Here is a 20,658-nt window from a genome sequence, read left to right as displayed (position 1 = left end):
AAAGGACAAATCCAGTGAAAAATGAACCTAGGGGTAATTAACACATGGTTACCGAGTCGATCGTTCCCTGCGATGCGTTTTCATGAAAATCGAATGTATAGAGTTTTATCTTTAAAAACAGATTAGCTCATAACACTAGTATATGGGGCACAGAGTAAGTAAAAGTAAATCGCTAGTTAATACCACTAACAAGGCTCAAAATAGCCTCACACTAACACGGTAGCATAATGAGGGTCCTTACATGCAAACCGAAGCATTGAGAACTTTGTAAGTTTACAGACAGTTTAATAAGAAGATACTTTATAAAGACAGTACATTACGCGTTTACAGGCAGGCGTCATCTTTGAAAACAGTCTCGACTAATCGAGTCACGAACGCCGTGCTAAGTGAGCTGGTCGATAGGAATTACGCATAGTGAAATCTAACGTAGCACGGCGTTCGTGACTCGACTAGTCGAGACTGTTTTCCAAGATGACGCCTGTCTGTAAACGCGTAATGTACTGTCTTTATAAAGTCTCTTCTTATTAAACTGTCTGTACACTTACAAAGTTCTCAATGCTTCGGTTTGCATGTAGGGACCTTCATTATGCTACCGTGTTAGTGTGAGGCTATTTTGAGCCTTGTTAGTGGTATTAACTAGCGATTTACTTTTACTTACTCTGTGCCCCATATACTAGTGTTATGAGCTAATCTGTTTTTAAAGATAAAACTCTATACATTCGATTTTCATGAAAACGCATCGCAGGGAACGATCGACTCGGTAACCATGTGTTAATTACCCCTAGGTTCTTTTTTCACTGGATTTGTCCTTTAAGGTAATGCCCACTACAGCACCCCTACTGGCCATGCTAAGAATGCAATGTGTACTTGATGCACTGTATACTGAGTTGTGTGTTGAAATATTTTAAAACAACATGTAAAGCATGTTTAAGGATTACAAAATTTCCCACAATGCAAGTCCCAAAATCACTTTTTCAAGATTTAGAAGACACCTGAGAACGTCGGGTAAAAATATATCCAAAAACACATGGATTTAAGATGTTTTGTTATCACTAGCTGTCTGAGTTCCTCAGGAAATGTACACATCGTCACATGTAATGCCACAAGTCTCACGATTACTGTTAAAAGCAGCTGACCCAACTAAAACATTCATTGTTTCACAATGTGAACGATATCTACAATTTTAAAAATAACATGCTATAAACATCGATTTGTATGACGCCATGTTATTGCAAACACAGTGTGAGTTCTGGCAGAGCGAGGGCTGTATGGCCTAAGGGTATTCACTGTAACAGCACACAAACTGCTCACAAAAGCAACCAGTAGAGCCCTGATGAAAATCACACCATTACATCTGTAATTAACAGCATGAATTCCTGCCACAAAACCACTTCAATGTCTGAATAACATCCCTGATCCATGCGCCCACAGGAGAGCCAATGCACGTTCCCACAATGCACTGGGGCAGCAGGACTGATGGAGCTTTGGAGCTCAATTTCCAACACAATCATCCTCATTTCAGACTGAAAATGCCAGTGAGATTCTGCTGCAGTCTCTTTAGTGAAAGAAGAGAGAGAGAGCGAGCGAGAGAGAGGGAAAGAGGGGGAGAAAAGAATGGAGGCGGACAAAGAGCGTCTTTTAACAGCAGTTTAACAGTCACCTGGAGGGCATGAAGGACACGGGAGAGAAAGGAGACAGTATGTGTGTGAAGGATATGCACTCTCACAACCTAAAATCACAAACATTTACTGGCTGTTTTATAAACATTCACTATCTTTACCCATCTCTCTCATTTACACTAAACCTTTCCCTCTCGGAAATGCTCTTTACTGTACAGATCTCTCTTTTTTAATTAAATACAAATTACTGTATTAACTACAGTATTAATAACAGTATTTTTGTCGCACTTCAGGAAAAGTGCACTGCCAAAACATTTGGCAAGGATTACAAAAATGAAAACTTGAACGCAAAAAACTGACAGTGAAATACAAACAAAAATAATGTACAACTCTACATGATGAGAGTGCAATTTGTGTTTTTGTTCATGGATTTATTGACTCAACCACCTTTTTGTTGAGTTAATAAAAAAAATGCATTCGATTAAAACACAGGAATGTACAAAACCATTCAAAGTTTGGGGTTAACATTTTAAATTGTAATATTTCACAATATTACTGTTTTGACTGTATTTTTGATCAAATAAAGCAAACTTGGTGAGCATAAGACTTCTCCCAAAAACATTTAAAAAAAACTTTGAATGGTAGTGTGCAAAATAGACCATTATATAAAAAGAAACACAGCTTAAATTAAATCTCAAATATGTATTTTGCAGTATTACTTGAATGGTCTTACCTCTATGTCTGTTTGTAGTTTTATCAAACATTAGCATGGCATCCTCTACCTGAAAAAACAAAACAAAGCACATACTCATGAGTCAAAGAACATACTGTACAAAGTATATGGTAGTAAAAAATTACTTGACCAGGACAACAATGTTCTGCTATTCACCACAGGTCAGCAATGAGGCAGTAAATATAATGTTGACATGTGAGATTAATTCAGTATTTTTAAAACACTGACAATATATGCATTTCATTCTCTAATGTATCTATAAATCAAATCCAGATGGGATGTTTAACAAAAGTAAAATCATTGGAACTCTTTATATGATGGAATTTAATTATAAAATATTAATAAAGTATAAAATATCAGAATCTTTTTCAAACACTGATAAGAATACCAGATCATCAATAAAAAGATCAGATGTTTCAGTAGAGCAGCACTGATGCCTTGCTGTGTTTTCAGTTTACTTGCTAACAGGACAATTACATGACAAGAAACCTCTGAATGATGCAGGCAGATTCTTAAAAGAAAACACACACACACAGACAATCCTGCAGAGATGGAAGAGTCTAGGAGTAATTTGCCCTTCATGACTTCACACACACACACAGAGAGAGAGAGAGAGAGAGAGAGAGAGAGAGAGAGAGAGAGAGAGAGAGAGAGAGAGAGAGAGAGAGAGAGAGAGAGAGAGAGAGAGAGAGAGAGAGAGAGAGAGAGAGAGAGAGTGTGTGAGTGTGTGAGTGAGTGAGTGAGTGAGTGAGTGAGTGAGTGAGTGAGTGAGTGAGTGAGTGTCAGTCTCAGGGGGAGACAAAGCGGTCCATGTGTCCGTGCACTGCCTGCCTCCTGGATACGGTCGCTAGGTAACATGAGGAGTTGTCTGAGTGTAAGAGACAGACTGTCCAGCACAGCGGGAGACCCTAGTATGAGGCTGGTGGGTAGAAACACACACACACACACACAGGTCATGGTGTGTCTTTAATAGAGGAGAATTAAAATACCACAGCAGCAGGAGTCAAACCTGCACCGCCCACACGAGCACCATGGCTAACCCATACACGCATTCAAATGGACCTACAGCGGTTCCACTTTGAGCAATGTGGGGTTAAACATTTTGATCATGGACAAAATGAGAACAGACATATTTATGAAACTATGGGTTAACAGCTGGAAGCAAACCTGAGCCTGCTGCTCTCGGAGGAAACCAGAACAGACAACAGCAGACAAGACCAGACCCTACCCTACTATACTCGTCTAGTCGATTCTACTTCATATCATATCACATCATATATCAGACAAGTTCATACCATATCAGATCAGACGAGACCAGTTCATACTATACCAGTCTAGACTAATTTCATGACACCATATATTAGGGACGCATTGTGATCGGATCTCAGTGTAATGTAAATGCAATCCAGCCATCGTGTCTGCATTCACAGGTGGACGTCACACAAAACACTGCCCACTGTCATTATTCCCCCTCCTCTCTCCGGAACGGAGAGCTGTGTGGTTTTGCGATACAGTCGAGTGCGAAGTACATGTAGGCTACATCGCAAATATACTGAAATGTTTGCCTTCGCAGTTCACACCCGAAAGTTGCAGAACCATTCATTTTGTGTAAAGAACGAGCATTTTTCCCACCACAGCTGGCAACGTTCTCGGACCCATTACGGCATCTATCCACATTATTAGTAGCCTACTTGCAGCCTCTTCATCCTCATTTTGCGAGATTTGTAAAAATGTCATGCCTAATCCATTGTATCATTTCATATCATATATCAGACCAGACAAGACCATAACATGCCAGACCAGACCAGTCTAGTCTAGATCATAGCAAAACATCATATCAGACCAGACCAATCCAGTCCAGACCATATCATATATCAGACCAGATCAGATTAGTCTAGTCCATACAGTAGCATACCTGTCCATATATCCATATGTCTCATATATCATATCTCATCATGTATTCTCTATATCCTATCCTATACTTCCCATATAGTCAAGACTACACCAGCAATCTAGGATTTTTTTTATTGATTCAATCTATAGTGATTCCTCAAACATCTGTGTGCAAACAAACATCTGAAAGACCTCAAAACATGCTCATGGAGTTTAAGTGTGCTTCTATACTGTCGTTTACACACACAGGACACCAGAGAAGTTGTGAGAAGATCAGAAATGAGTCGCACGCCAGTAACGCTCATTGAGCTGGTGAAATCAGTGTAGCACTGCAAGTCTTTTTCAAAAGTGTCTGTCACTGGACTGCTGAAATGCCTCTCTGCCTCTATCTGATGGGAGGTTAAGGACCTCTTCTCACACACACACACACACACACTTCTCTGTGCTCCTGAAAGGAAAGCTGAAGAGGCAGACATAGCTCTTATCGCTCTTAAAGGAGAAGTGAAACTCTACTGGACTCTGTAGGCCAAGATAGTCCATATTTGTAGAAATACAGGAGAAAAGTCCACTACCTGCAGCTACATGTTAGAGAAGATACTTCCATCACACAGAGGGGTAAAAGTGGCTTATGTTCCTGTCAGAAATGTCAATATGATTTTAAACATCACTAGAAGGGCAGACACATTCATACAGGTGAGATCACATATAAAACCCCATAAAGACAGGAATTATAAATAATTAATCAGAGAAACTGCAGCATTAATAAAAGAGCAGGGGAGAAATAGATTTTACAGGCCAGGAAACACATCCTGACAGCTGAGCACAACCACAACTTGAGTTCCAACACCTTTTGACCAATGAATTTCCATGATTCCACCATGACTTTTCCGGTCATTTGTGATTTCTGGAGATTAGCATTTTTAATCATTTTATAGATTCTGCACTACAAATTAGGAGCTGCGCATAATTAGACAATCTAGCATGACTACACTTTTTAAATTTCATTAATGACAATTTACACTATTCATTAAATTCACTGATATTTCCAGCTTCTCCGTGACTGTGGGAACCTTGAATTACCCACACAATCTCACATGAATGTGTAATTTGAAAAGCGAATGACAGAATAACCGTTGAGTCACAAGCACCCTGAAATTGTCAACTCTCTTTCTGTGACTCACAATCTTTCATGAAACTTTCAATTATCAAAAGTGAAGCATGTGTTCAACATAACTAACACACATAGATGTTAATTTCTGAATAAGGAAACCACATATTTAGAAGGATTTCAACTCAAATGACGAATCAAAACCTGAAAGACAAATACTAATGCTAATATATGTACGTGTGGGTACTAGGATGCATCAGGAAATCCATTCGTTTCAGTGAATCGCTTAGATTGTTGACAAAACATTTAAAAAAATACAGATAAAAAAATGTATTCATTGTCGGCGCCAATAGCCTCATGGGCAAAGCGCCGTCATATATCACCTTTGTGATTTTTCATATCATATATATCAAATATTACAGAAATTCCAATTTGTCATGCACCATCACAGTTTTACAATCTCATTTACAGTTAAGCAATATACTAAATGCTTTTGCAAATCAGTTCAACAGAATCATCTAAAAAGAACCGGTTCAAAAGAAATATTTGTTAAATAGTTAAACAGTAGAATTTGTGGGCTTGGGTTTGTCTGGCACACACTTTCTAAATTGGACCTGATGCCACAGATGAGATGCTATTTGTGAACTAGACCTGCACGATTAATAAAAAAAAAACGAAAAAAGATTGTGATCTCACTTCAAACACCCGCGCAATCTTATTCCTAAATGACAACAATTTGGTTATGTCTATTAAACCTTTGACAAGTAAGATCACAGCCAACATTCAAATCTGCATTGGTGCTGCCGCTGAGCCAGAGAGAGCAGTTGTCATGTATAGTTTACTATCAAAATAGAGAGTAATTCACCTTTTGAAAGTAACTTGATGCTTCAAATAAAAAGCGTATCGATTACATCTTTAAACCAGTTGGTGGCGACAAGTGACTGTCAAAAAAATGCATTTGTCATTGAATCGTTCATTCAAGAGATTTGTTCAAAAATGCAGATAAATCCAGTAATAAAACAAATGAAGTCTTTCAATCATTCTTTCAAACCTATTTTTTTTTTTTTAAATCAAATGAAATAAATATTATTACACAGAACATTTTGTCTGTAAATCAGACAACTTGTCTGATTTACATTAGTAAAGTACATTATTTTGTTTAGTTGTCTCAGAATCGTGAGAGAATAATGATTATCAATTTATCTAGAACCATGCAGCTAAAACTATTAAAACTGTTATAGTTAATTAAAATAAAGCTGAAATAAAAAAATACAGTAGATAAAAATCTATTTAAAAAAAAGGTGAATAATTGAAATAAAATAAGTTTGTTAAATACTAAAATTACTAAACCTGAAATTAATAAATTAAAGCTAAACAGTATTAATATTAATATTAATTATATATATATTTTAATATTAATAAATAGAAAATACTATAATATTATACATAATAAGATCAATTAAGTTAATATAAGAATATAAATAATACTACAATAACACTGCCTAATGCTACAGACTGAAAGCGGAGACCACACACACACACACACACGCAAAGAGGATTTCTACTTCAGTTCGTATTAAACATAGATTAAGTATATGTGCAGAGAGAGAGAAAATCTCCTCTTCCTCTAAAACTCATGAGCTCTCTCCAGGGATTGCAGCTCACATACAGTATCAATAATTCACCTTTCTGAAAGAGAAACACATTTATGATTTGTATTTGAAATGGTGTTACGGGAGATGTAATCCAGCTTGACTGGGCAGGATAGATTTCAGAGAGGCCTAGGAGATGAGCGCTGAGGAATTCCCCATCTTACTGGCTCAGGGCGAGAATGTAACGCATGAGCGAATGATCTCTCATCTGATCCGGGATCAGGTCGCATCACAACTCAGCAAAGAGCACACCACATATATCTGACACACACAGAATGCACTTCCTGAGTGTGTTTGAACTGAAGGCTGTACAGGTGGAATCACAGCTCATTAAAATACTTGCACAGAACATTCCCAAGCTTTCCAGAATAGAAATAAAAAGGAAAAAAGAGAGATGAGGAGAATGAATCTGACTTAGAGAACACAAACAGATTCAGTACCTCTCAAATCTCAAACAGATATCAAATCTCTTTCTTTGACTCATTCTTTTTCTTTCTTTATTCACTATTTCTATTGTTTATTGCTTTCGGTTTCTGTACTTTTGCTTATTCATTCTTTCTAATGTTTGTTTATTCTATTACTCTTTCATTCACTCTATTAGTTTCTGTAACATGCAGGTAGACTCAGGGGCTGGTTACACGACACCTTTTTCAACTAAAAACGTAAAACTTTTTATGCATTTTGGCCATTCGTTTACACGAAAACAGCATTTTGGGTGCCTAAAAACGCAAAGTTTTGAAAATGGGTTTCAAAGTGCAAGTTTATGAAAACAGTCTCCGTGTAAACAACAAAAACGCAAATCTGTGAAGATGATGACATCATGCACATGCTTATTACATGTTCAATCTATAGTGTTTCATCGCCATCTAATGGGCCGGCAGCAGAATACAGCGCTTTTAGTCGTTTTTGCGGATCCGTGCGAATGGGGATCGTTTTGACAATGGTGTCGTCTGTACGCAGAAAACTCAAAGTTGTCGTGTAAACGTACCCTCAGAATCCAAGTACCAAGATCTAAAGACAGGTTAACTTTAATGATATAAATGATAAAGGAACAACAAAGGAACAGAAGAAAACACTGAGACCAACCAGAAACATAGAAAACACGAACTATTTATTTATTTATTTATATAATAAATAAATAAATCAGGTTGTTGATTGTGGCCTGTGGAATGTTGGTCCACTCCTCTTCAATGGCTGTGCGAAGTTGCTGGATATTGGCAGGACCTGGAACACGCTGTCGTATACGCCGATCCAGAGCATCCCAAACATGCTCAATGGGTGACATGTCCGGTGAGTATGCTGGCCATGCAAGAACTGGGATGTTTTCAGCTTCCAGGAATTGTGTACAGATCCTTGGCAGCATGGGGCCGTGCATTATCATGCTGCAACATGAGGTGATGGTCGTGGATGAATGGCACAACAATGGGCTTCACGGATCTCGTCACGGTATCTCTGTGCATTCAAAATGCCATCAATAAAATGCACCTGTGTTCGCTGTCCATAACATACGCCTGCCAATACCATAACCCCACCGCCACCATGGTCCGCTCGATCCACAACGTTGACATCAGCAAACCGCTCACCCACACGACGCCATACACGCTGTAGCAATCTGCCCTGCACAGTGAAAACCAGGATTCATCCGTGAAGAGAACACCTCTCCAAAGTACCAGACGCCATCGAATGTGAGCGTTTGCCCACTGAAGTCGGTTACAACGACAAACTGCAGTCAGGTCGAGACCCCGATGAGTACAACGAGCATGCAGATGAGCTTCACTGAGACAGTTTCTGACAGTTTGTGCAGAAATTATTTAGTTATGCAAACCGATTGTTGCAGCAGCTGTCCAGGTGGCGGGTCTCAGACGATCTTGGAGGTTAAGTATGCACGCATACACACGTGGTATGCGGTTGTGAGGCCGGTTGGATGTACTGCCAAATTCTCTGAAACGCCTTTGGAGACGGCTTATGGTAGAGAAATTAACATTCAATTCACGGGCAACAGCTCTGGTGGACATTCCTGCAGTCAGCATGCCAATTGCACGCTCCCTCAAAACTTGCAACATCTGTGGCATTGTGCTGTGTGATAAAACTGCACATTTTAGAGTGGCCTTTTATTGTGGCCAGCCTAAGGCACACCTGTGCAATTATCATGCTGAATAATCAGCATCTTGATATGCCACACCTGTGAGGTGGATGGATTATCTCGGCAAAGGAGAAGTGCTCACTAACACAGATTTAGAAAGATTTGTAAACAATATTTGAGAGAAATAGGCTCTTTGTGTACATAGAAAAAGTCTTACATCTTTGAGTTCAACTCATTAAAAATGAGCATCAGTCGTTGCTTTGGTAAAGCAAAAGTTTACAGATGGTGTGAGATGTAAATAGCGACAGTGTTATGGAGGATGATCAGATATTTCTTTTAATTTTATTATTAACTTCTCTGTGATGACGTCACTACACGCATTATACCAGCATAGTTCAGAGAACGGTTGTCTCCGTTCTCCAGTCCAAGAATGGTTCGTAAGTGTATCATGCTGAACCAAGCTCAAGTGGAAATATAACTGGAACCATTCCAGCGTTCTGAGAACCGTTCGGCCGGATGGTGGAAAAGCACCGTTTGATTCACATTTTAAAATATGGTCTGTTCAAAAGTTTGGGTCTGCAAGATTTAGTTTCTAAAAGAAGTCTGTTGAATGTCAGAATGAAAGCTGTTTTGTATCTCTTGGCATTTATGTTGTCTTACGACGTTTCGATTCGATTCTGTGTACATGCATTTTCAAATACTGTTGATTTTTACTGCTAGCTAGAGAAAGACTCTAATGATGCATCACAAAATGGGCATTGCAAATGTTTTCTGTCTCTTGCGGTAATCAATATAGAAACACTGGAGACTGATTCTCTAAAAAAAAAAAAATTTGATGACCATTTTATCCGCCAAGACGAGACAGATATTGCAGTCCTCCGAACAGACCCTCAAAAAAATGGATGAGACAGATTGCATTCAAACTATGGCTGCTGCAATCAGATAACTATTTTTTTCTTTCTTAAAATAATTAATTACTCAAACAAATTACAGAAAAAAATAGGCTGATTTCAAGACTCAAATCTACATTCTCTTTCACAGGGTCATCTGCGCTTCTGTAACTGTCGAGTAAATATTCATGAGCCCTTGGTTCCTCAGCCAACCAGGACAAAGATGAACTGATGCATATTCTATAGGAGACCTTGGCATGTCCATTGTTACCACGGCGCCGAGAGGCTGTGGAAGGGCAGGGATGCTCAGGGCATGGGGGTGTTTGACAGGGGCGGTGGGGGGTGCGACTCAGAAGGGTCCATAAGGGACAGATCTGTAGGCAAAGAACTATGGCAGTATCCATCAGAACGCTTTTTATAGTGACAAAGCTGCCAGGGAGGACAATTATAGGTCATTTTATTAAAAGGCCTTTAATTTATCCAGGCTGTGCAGAAACTCCACTTATTAATCAAATACACTGTAGTAAAGGTGAAAATATTGTCTTTCTGGGTACAAAAACATACTTAGAGAAATGAGAAATTCCTTTATCCATGAGAAAATGTTTTAACACAAGTGACTGCTTCGTTGTTATGCTTCACAAATCAGGATTTCTTTTTTCCCTTTTATAAATAATCCCCCACTACCACCAGCCCCGCCGCCATCCTCTCATTCACTTATCTGCACACTAATTATATTAATCAACAGGAAAAGCGGTTAATAAACCTGCTAATTGGTATGTAAATAAGATCCTCCTGACATTAACTGTGCCACAACAACTTTAATTTAAATAAATATAAATATGTCAGTATTCATTTAGCTCCGTGACGACTCCCAGCGAACGGCAGAGCAGCCGATATCTCCCCTTCCCTCCTCCCTCCGGCCCCTGCAATCTATTCATCTCATTTTTCTTCATTCCTTTGCGAAAGCGTGTGACAGCATCCAAGAGCCTGAACCGTCTCCACCAGCAGCAGCCAGTAAAAGCACATTTCCATCAGAGCTGACCGATCGATAGCAGAGCGAAGAAACAGAGAGAGACAGACACAGAGAGAGAGAGAGAGAGAGAGAGAGAGAGAGAGAGAGAGAGAGAGAGAGAGAGAGAGAGAGAGAGAGAGAGAGAGAGAGAGAGAGAGAGAGAGAGAGAAGTGATGCACAAAGGGCATTTTTTAAACAAAAATGCTAATTTTGTATTTTTATATTAAAAAGAATATTATTTTAATTGCCACTAAAATAACTAAAATAGACTCCAACAGCTTTATAAAATAGTGTTAAATATATGTATTTTTAAAATTTAATAATATTTTAATAATTAAATATAAATTACTACTAATAAAATGTGTATAATTAAAATATGAAATATAAAAAAATACTACACTTAAAATACTTTTACAAATAATATATTGAAAATAATATTTAACCTACATAGTAAAAGTTGGCAACAGCTTTTCTTCTATAAATACACTGGGAAGACAGAGGGTGATCGATGTGTTAAGTTTGGCATTAAGCTTTAATGCTCAACTGAAACGCAAGTACAAACTGAAACAAATTTGCAAATGCATTTGAATTTTGACTGCAAAATTAAGCGTGTGCTATGCAGTTGCGCCTGTCTGTTTGGATTTCTTCACGAGAATCTCACCACACATAAAGAGAGGGTTCACGTGTCTCTGTTCATTTATCATCCATCATTTACATTTAGCTACATTAGATCCAATTAAACATGGATCGTTCCACATCGTATGTTTAAGTAATGGCCTCTGGTCTGTTTGTATATTGATGACAGGCAAACAGGAGAACCAAAGTTATTCTATTTTAAAGCTGCACAAAATATGTTTGAATTTTCGAAAATCTGGTTTAAGCGCAGCAGATTATTAGCAGATGGAGTAGGCAGTCCTTCACTGTTGGCCGCGATGCATCAAAGTTTAAACCAACAATGTGACGTAAATACATGCATTTCTGAGTACCTTGAAATGTGTTTTGAATGATCATGAAAAGTTTTGGACCATGTTTATACCTGTATTCAGCTCTGCCACATGTAATCAGATCATTCAAAAAGGAAAATACCAGTTGCGAACAGGGCTGAAGGGATGAATAGAAGCACAAAATGAGAAAGAAAGAGATGCAAAGAGATAGTCAGGTAGATGCATGGGGAACGAGAGAGACAGAGATAATCTGTGGAAAGAAGCAGACAGAAAGAAAACTAAAAGACAGAGAAATAGAAAGGGAGAGACAGACAGATGGAGAAAAAGAAAGATGGATGGGGAAGACAGACTGATGGAAAGAAAGAGAGAGAGAGAGAAAGACAGACATAGAAAACAGTGAGGAAAAGAGAGGCAGAGGGGGAGAGAGGGGCTTTCTGTCATTTTCAATGTAATGAGAAAAGTAATGGCATTTTGACTCTTTTCTCTCCAGACTGTGATTGGAGGTGAGGGCCAAACAGAAATTCCCATCAATCCTCTTTCTCTCTCTGGCTCTGGTCAAAAACCAACAGAGCTGCCTATTTAGGAAACATTTGCTGCAAAATATGCTGCCATATGCATTTCAAATACATGCTGTTCTTTTCATCAAAAAATCCTTAAAAAAACGATCAGTTTCCATAAAAATATTAAGCAGCACAACATTGATAATAAGAAATGTTACTTGAGCAGCAAATCAGCATATCAGAAGAAATTCTGAATGATCATGTGACACTGAAGACTGGCGTAGGCTGAAAATTCAGCTTTTGCCATCAGAGGAATAAATTACAATTTTAAAATATATTCAAATAGAAAGTTTATTTTAAAATAATAATATAGTATTAAAATGTTACTGTATTTTTGTACAGATAAATGCAGCCTGGGTGAGCAAAAGAGACTTCTTTGAAAAAAACATTACAAAATCGTATTGTCCCCAAACAGTGGTGGTAGTGTATATACAAGCACTGAAAAGTATCAACAGAAAACAATTACATCCCATTAAAAATGGCCAAAACCAGGATTTTGCTGGCAATATCAAATTAAGCAACAGTGAAAAATCAATGTTTTTCCTTTTTCCTTTTACTAATATCTGGAAAAGACAAAACATTTGCAATGCAGCAGCCAAAGACTTCCATCTGGCATATGTGCACATACAGCACAACAAAACTACACAGATAGATGTACTACATCGCTTCTCTCCACAAAACAGACCTGCGACGAGTGGAATCCCTCTCCACCTGTTCCCTTAAACAGCTCAGATCCTTCAAGACCTTTAAGAGGATCTCCATTTTATCAGCGGAACCACTGACAGTACGTAATAAGGTTCGAGACAAAGCAAAAATAAACTGAATTTCTCCTGTGTCAGTCTGATAATCTGCTCTAAAATGGAAATGCATAAAGAGCTTAAGAAAAGAACTGAATCAATTGTATCTGCTTAATTATGTTCATCTCCAGTGTTTTCTTTCAGATTAGGTCTTAATCTCTCTTAAATGCCCTTTCAATAATAATATGACACATTCCATCACGATGGAAAAGAATAGCTAAAATGTCAGTCAAATCATTTCTTTGTCGTCTCTCAGATGTAGGGAAACCATGCCAGCTGTTTTTTAATAACACGTCCTTTCTTGTCACGGCAGACACGGGAGTTCTTCTTTGAATCCGGCACGACATTGCTGTATTTATTTCATCTTGGATTAACATGACAGCTAGTTTTGTCAGGGGGGTCTTTAATACGACGGAGAGGAGCCGTTTGTGCCACTGTAATTCGCACCGCTAATATATGAGAGAGATGTTGCTTTCTCTCCCTTATAGAGCAGAGCATCAGAGGATAAACACAGAGGAGCGAAACCTCTTTCTCTGTCTGTCTTGTCTTCAGTAGGTTTTTTTACTCCGCTCCTGAGGCAGTATGTAGGTTTCAGATCTGTCTGTATGTTAAATCACACACCAGCTGCAACTCACAACTTAGAAAAGCTCTACTTCTGTGACTATACAGCAGAGATTTATATAAGTTCAATGGATCAAACCCTCATATGATGTTCTGTTGCATAGGATCTGCACATATTTCCAGATTTCATTAACACCACCACAACCTGCACACACACCATGTTTTATGGAGACATTCCATAGACTTTCCATAGACATGATTTTTATACTACACAAACTGTATATTCTAGCCCCTAACCCTAGCCAGCACAGAAAACTTTCTGAATTTTTATGTTTTCAAAAAACAGCACTTAGTAAGATTTATAAGATGTTTTCTTCATGGGGACCAAAAAATGTCCACACAAGGATAAGAGTTTCAGTTATTCCCATCTTTGTGGGGACATTTTGTACCCATAACGCAGGGAATACCTGAAGCCCACACACACACACACACACACACAAATCCTAGACCATTTTTCCCCCAGTGTATTAATTTATTTTAAAAAAATATCTCACTGACCCCAAACTTTTGAACATTAGTATCTATGGTTTATGGTTCATTTGTACTGTATATTACAGATTTTTCACCAAAAACACAAGTCTACACAAAAATATCAGCCACCATTTATCCAATATCGACTACAAACTAATTTGAAACTGTCATATTCTCTAGATATCATTTTCAACAAATGTCAATATCTGAGGATTAATTATTCTTCAAAACAAATCAAGTACAAAGAAAATGACAGCCAATGCACATTCAAATCATTTTGTATCAGAGCACCATTGATAACAGAATCCATCAAATCAGATTCTCTCTCTCTCAAAGACAAAGGATGTGAGGTCACACTCTGTACAGGTGTTGAAGGAAATGCAGGACAGTGATGAGTCTCCCTCCACAGGTTTGGCATCTCTGTACTCGTCCTGATAAGATGTAATTCACACCTACTCTGAGTCCACCATGAGAAGGTTTATCATCCTCTAACACCCCCAATTACCATGACAACATCACAATTCTCCCGCCAGACGACAACCATTTTAACCTGTGTCATTTTCTCTTCATTTTACATACCATGCAAGACTGAAGACTGTTATATGGTGTGTGTGTGTGTGTGTGTGTGTTTGTTTCCTCAGGCCCACCCACTGCTGGCTTAGACTGAATGTATTTCAATGTCTTTCATCCAAGATTTATTAAAACACCAACAAAACAAACAGGGTTTACTGGCAGGACAGACATTCAGAAAATGACTGTGGCAATGTGAGGATTATATTGTTCTTTGAAGCCCTGAAGCTTCCAGCTCATAGATGCCAGTAAATCATGAATGTTTATGTATTCAGAAGGTAAAGAGTCTCTAATAATGATGACAGACTTCTAAGGAAAGTTTGATTTTAAGAAAGAAAGAAAGAAAGAAAGAAAGAAAGAAAGAAAGAAAGAAAGAAAGAAAGAAAGAAAGAAAGAAAGAAAGAAAGAAAGAAAGAAAGAAAGAAAGAAAGAAAGAAAGAAAGAAAGAAAGAAAGAAAGAAAGAAAGAAAGAAAGAAAGAAAGAAAGAAAGAAAGAAAGAAAGAAAATCATCAGACACAAACACGGTCACTCAGGAACTACAATCAGCAGGTGATGTCACTTGGGGGTGGACACAGCAGGCAGCCAATCACGCATAGCAGGAGAGCTGTCAATCAAAACATCTAACTGTGCACAATACCAGAGGGACTATGAGACTCACATCATCTTGTGTAAGTTTGGCTATGTGTTCCCAAAAGAGGTTTCTAAAATGGTTGATTCCTGTTGAGGCCCAAGGTCTGTCTGACAACACAATAAAAGTGTTTTAAAAGAAGTTAAAGGTAGGGTAGGCCTTTTTTTTCTTTTCATAAACACTTTTTGTTATACTGGTTAAAACTCTCTTCACATCCTGATAGCAATCAATAATAGAAGTGGTCTATAATTTTTTTTTTTTTACATATATCTTCTGTAGAAGTCTCAAAACCCAAAAATGTTCGTCCAAACATTTTGGTAATATTTTTTTGTCGTTTTGACAAAATTCGGTCCGAAAGCAATGATAGAATGTCCTCCTACCGCGTTTTGCATCAGCGTTTTGTATTTCCATACTATTTGTATTTCCATACAAATGTATTTCCATGTATTTCCACACACCCTGCTCGCGCAGACATCACCGAAACGAACACCAAACGAACAACAGCCACATTTTACAGTTCCTCCTGAACCAAAACAACAGGCTTGTCGTAACCGTAATTACGGGATTGCAACCCGTTCTACCCAGAGCTGTTCACTTCCTCAGAGTCGGATTTATGCCTTTCTATAACAACATTATCAATGCCGAAATGAAGCTGCAGCAGTCAGGTGGTACAACTAGAGCTCTTAAAGTTGTTTACGTTCATTATTATTTTAATGTTATGTGCTTTGAGACATGAGGTAGTTTAATGCCGTCTCTCATGGCACTTTGCTGAATCTGCTCTGGCTGTTCGCGACCTGCGCGTTCATGTGATTTATAAGGATGCGTGGCTTTGGAGATGCTCTGAAGGGAGGGTGGGAATTTCAAAGCTAGCTTGCTACTGCTAGCCTCTCCGAAAATTACCTCTCCAACCTTTAATAAGAAGAGACAAAGACCCACCCACTGATATTTACTAAAAAGTAATTATTAAAAGATTTTTAAAGATATAAGATATTTACCACAATTCATAATTATATATATTTTACATTTTATGTAGTTGCTATGATAGCTATGATGTAAACGAAAGGCAAAGCTTTGCCTCAGCTAGCCTGCAAACTTAACATTACATTATTGATGTATGTTTACTGTAGCTTTTGTAAGCTCTTGCTTTTGTAAGACTGTTCATGAAAATGATCCATTATTTTGTAATCGATTACTGTTTGTATTACCATATTTTTCCGACAAATATGATTAAATGGTGGATAACATCATATCTATAAGAAAATACTAAAAAAACATACCACTCTGAAACGTCCTGTGAAATCCGTGCTTGAAATCCGTTCATGAAATCCGTTCAGCACGATCCTCTTGTTCATTAACATTGTCAGGGTCTGAATCGGGATGAATTAGTTTGAAATTGATGCCATAGCTAATATTTACATCTGGGTAGAGCTTGCGATTTTGAAGGAGCAGGACATTTTGCAGAACATGCGCTACGCAGTGCCAATCACAACACACTGGGCCAGCTAACCAATTTTGTTTTTCGGAAGGAGGGGCTTCATCGAAAACAACATGTTCAACCAGACTGGAGATAGAGTGGAGCAGTAATAACGTAAAATGTGTGAAAAATAATGCATTTTTTTAACAATCAAGCATGAAAACTTATTCTACTACACCCCAAAAACAAAATCAAGACTTCGTAAAAGGGCATAACAGGACCCCTTTAATTTTTTGTGTTTAATCAACATATTTCTTACTAAAGTTACTTTTTGCAATGTCTATTTAATGCTTTTCTCATCGAACACAACAATGACTTTAAATTATCTTCTTTTTTTTGGGGGGGGGGGGGTACATTTCTTGTACCCACAGCATATCAGAAGTGTGTCCAACCTCTCTTCTTCCATATTCTCTCTTCTCCCATCTTCTCTTTTTCTGACTGTATTATGTCATGCATAACAAACATTAGTCTTCACACCACAAAAACATGATAGACACCCCATGTACCATCTTCAATATAACATTAAATAAATAAAAAAACTTTACACTGATTTTTGTCATTTATTCACACATTCCCATTATGTAATTACATGAAACTGCATGTCTCAGAACATCTAAGCGCAGCAGGTGTGTGAACGCTTTTCAGACATTTAAAGGTGAATTAACAAAGACCAAAGCAGAACATTTTTAAGCTCCATTGCCTCTCTGTTGGCTTCTTTTCTTCATAAAGAGAACTCCTCATCTCAAAAGGCACACGCTGAAAGTGTGCGAGTGTGAGATTCGTTTACATCTGGCCCACTTCTGTTAACCTGCTATCAGACGGGGTGGCTTTCAAAGAGAATGCTCTGCGCTCTGAAGTTCCTCGCAGATTAATCTGAACCATTAAGCAAATGCTGCATAAATTGTCAGAGCAAAGCGGAGAGGAAGAAAACGAGAAGAGAACGGTGGCCCGGTGACCTGAGACGGAAAAGCACAAACCCCCAGAGGAGCGTTCAGGCTTCAGAAAGCATAGCGGCAGAAAAAAGGTTTTAATGTGAGAAAGAGCAAGAAAGAAAATTAAACTCTTCTACCTGTCTCCATGGAGTTCCAGGCGTATCTCAGTGTGTGTTTTAGATGTGTATGTGTATTTTAGGAGCATAAAGTTGTGTGTATTTGAGGTTGTGTGTTCAATGTAAGTTCATAATAATAAAGCTCAGTGGAATCCGACAGCAAACATGTTAGCATCACCATTACAGCAGGCGCCAAGAACTTCTGTTTGGATAACATGCCGAGAAGCAAACGACTCCCTCTGAAAGTAAGAGAGAGACAGGCTGGTTGCCAGCCTCATATTGCATTTGATCAGACATCCACAACACGTTGCCAATATGAATAAAACTCATCCAAGCTTATCCTTTCCTTACAGCATCAGATCAATCCTTCAACACACACCTCTAACAATAACTACACATGATCCACACACAGAAGAAAGGATTCACAGTATTCCAGCATATTCTTTCATCTGAGATTAACGCAGCTTTTACCTGAGGAAATTCAAAGTGGTATCACTGAATCACAGGGATTTCTAGGAATATGAATTTTTTTTTTTTTTTTTTTTTTTTTTAATAGAACAGAAAACGTCAAATTCCAGAAGAGAATTCCAAGACATAATGCTGCATCAAGACTCATACCAAACCATGTTTTTCTTTGGCAGAGAAAAATATGCACCGCTACGTTTAGAAAATGAACCAAGAACTAAACTACAACTCAAACAAAGTGAGAAGGAAGATTAGCGTGACATGAGATTCTTTAATGAAAAATAAGCCATACAGTCCTGATCGAAGGGACTAATGGCTTTTATTGATCAGCGGCACAGATTTTCTCTCTCATCTCCATTCGTAACTGACATCAGTTTAATTCAACTCAATTAAAACAACCTGCACTCTAGATTTCTCTAACACCACTGAACCGGCTCCACCCACCATCTGGCTGAGCTCCACATCATTACCTCCTCTCCAGTCCAGTGACACCTGTCAACACCCGATGACGCGTCCGGGGAGGACACAGGTGAGACACTGACACTCTAGCACCAACTCTGAAATCAAAAATTGTACTACTAAAATTATACTACGGGGCTGCTGAATGCATGAAACTGATTGGTTTATGAAAGTTCTAAGATGTGCAACTATTTTCCGGGAAACGCACAGCTAAAATAGCTCCATGCAGGTCTTGACCGGATTACAGTTCCACATCACTTTGCCAAATGATTTCAGTTATTTCAAAAGGTCTTTACAGCCTACAACAGCAAAAGAACGACACTGACCAAGCAAATAAATAAATATGGTACACAATAGGATAAAATTGAAAAATTGTTTAAATGTTTTTTTGCTACGTTTTTTTTTTGGCAACGTTTTTTCAACTTGCCATCACAGAAATATATTTAATTTTAAAATGTATTGAAGAAGAAAACCATTATTTTAAATATTTCACAATATTACAGTATTTAAAATTTACTGTATACAGGCCCCAAACCTTTTAATGGTAGGCTAGTGTATTTTACTTCATAAAAAAAAAATAAAAAAAAAACCTCGACAACTTTTATGCGAGTTCCTAAATAATGGTGAAGATGTTTTCCTCATGGGAACCACAAGGTTGACCCCTAAAAAGATAACACACAGTGCCTCAGTACAGCTGTCACATGGGAACAGCACTAAGAAGCTTCTTTAGGTCAAGGGGTTGAACTCATATCTCACTCTCTTCCTCTGTCCATCAGGAACAGCTTCAACCTCTCTTCTCATTTCCTGCGTCGGTTGAAAAGAGCCCAAGACCTTGGGCGGGTGGCCATCTGTTCTCTCGCACAGACTCCGAGGATATATGAAACTCCCACAGCTGTCTGGCCTGATTAAAGTACAGCACAGCATCTGCACACAGATCTCAGATTCATATACACCATTCGTCTGCTCTGCGGCACGTCCCGGACTGTTATACTGTGAAATATCAGCTCGTCGAGGAGTCGGAGCAGTGAGCTATCAGATTCTGATGGAATCGGGCCTCCGCTGAGAGAGAAAAGACTCTTCGTCACACTTCCTTGTCACCCCAGAGAAGCGGGGCATTGTGGGACTGCTGACATGAACACACCAAATCCATAATTCATGAGTCATGCTGAACAGCCTGGCAAACATGCTGCTCGCAGCAACGACAACCCACCGCTGAACTGTGTTTCCCAGCAAGAACGTTTCCCCCATCGGAAGCGAAGCGGGAATGGCGGCGTATCGAGAGAATGAATGAATATAAGGACGGTTGTTGTAAACTTGAGATCTCTTCCTCTGCAGCTGCCGCCGTTGACTTGAGAAAATCATGCTGCTAAATGAAAGCGGACAGAGCGCAACTTACAACTTTTTTTTCCCCCTCTGCTCTTCTTTGCGATTGCACTTTTTACAGACCTGTGAATGATCAAGAGCATCAATACAAAGAAAAAGACTTTCATCTCCTGACAGACAGAGAGAGAAAGCACGTTGTATCATCAGCACACGGTAATTGCACAAAGCCTCCCTCTCTTTTCTTTGATTTCCGGCCGCTCTGACCGCTCTAACAATCTCTCTCTCACTCTGTGCTGGAGCTCAGGAT

The 20,658-nt window shown here is 38.6% G+C and overlaps 1 protein-coding gene across 4 annotated transcripts in view; it reads right to left on the bottom strand.

Moving 5' to 3' along the window:
- Positions 1-20,658, bottom strand: part of msi2a (musashi RNA-binding protein 2a) — a 159,620-nt gene that overhangs the window by 60,554 nt on the left and 78,408 nt on the right. For all 4 annotated transcript variants that reach the window (XM_084104442.1, XM_084104443.1, XM_084104444.1 and 1 more), the window contains exon 7: positions 2,353-2,401. In XM_084104442.1, coding sequence (XP_083960568.1) covers positions 2,353-2,401 — 49 coding nt within the window. The remainder of the gene's footprint in view (positions 1-2,352; positions 2,402-20,658) is intronic.

This window comes from Abramis brama, assembly GCF_963993115.1.
Source record: "Abramis brama genome assembly, chromosome: 25".
In the NCBI taxonomy this organism is placed as follows: Eukaryota; Metazoa; Chordata; class Actinopteri; order Cypriniformes; family Leuciscidae; genus Abramis; species Abramis brama.
The sequence above is the reverse complement of the archived record's forward strand: the minus strand, read 5'-3'. Positions and strand labels throughout refer to the sequence as shown.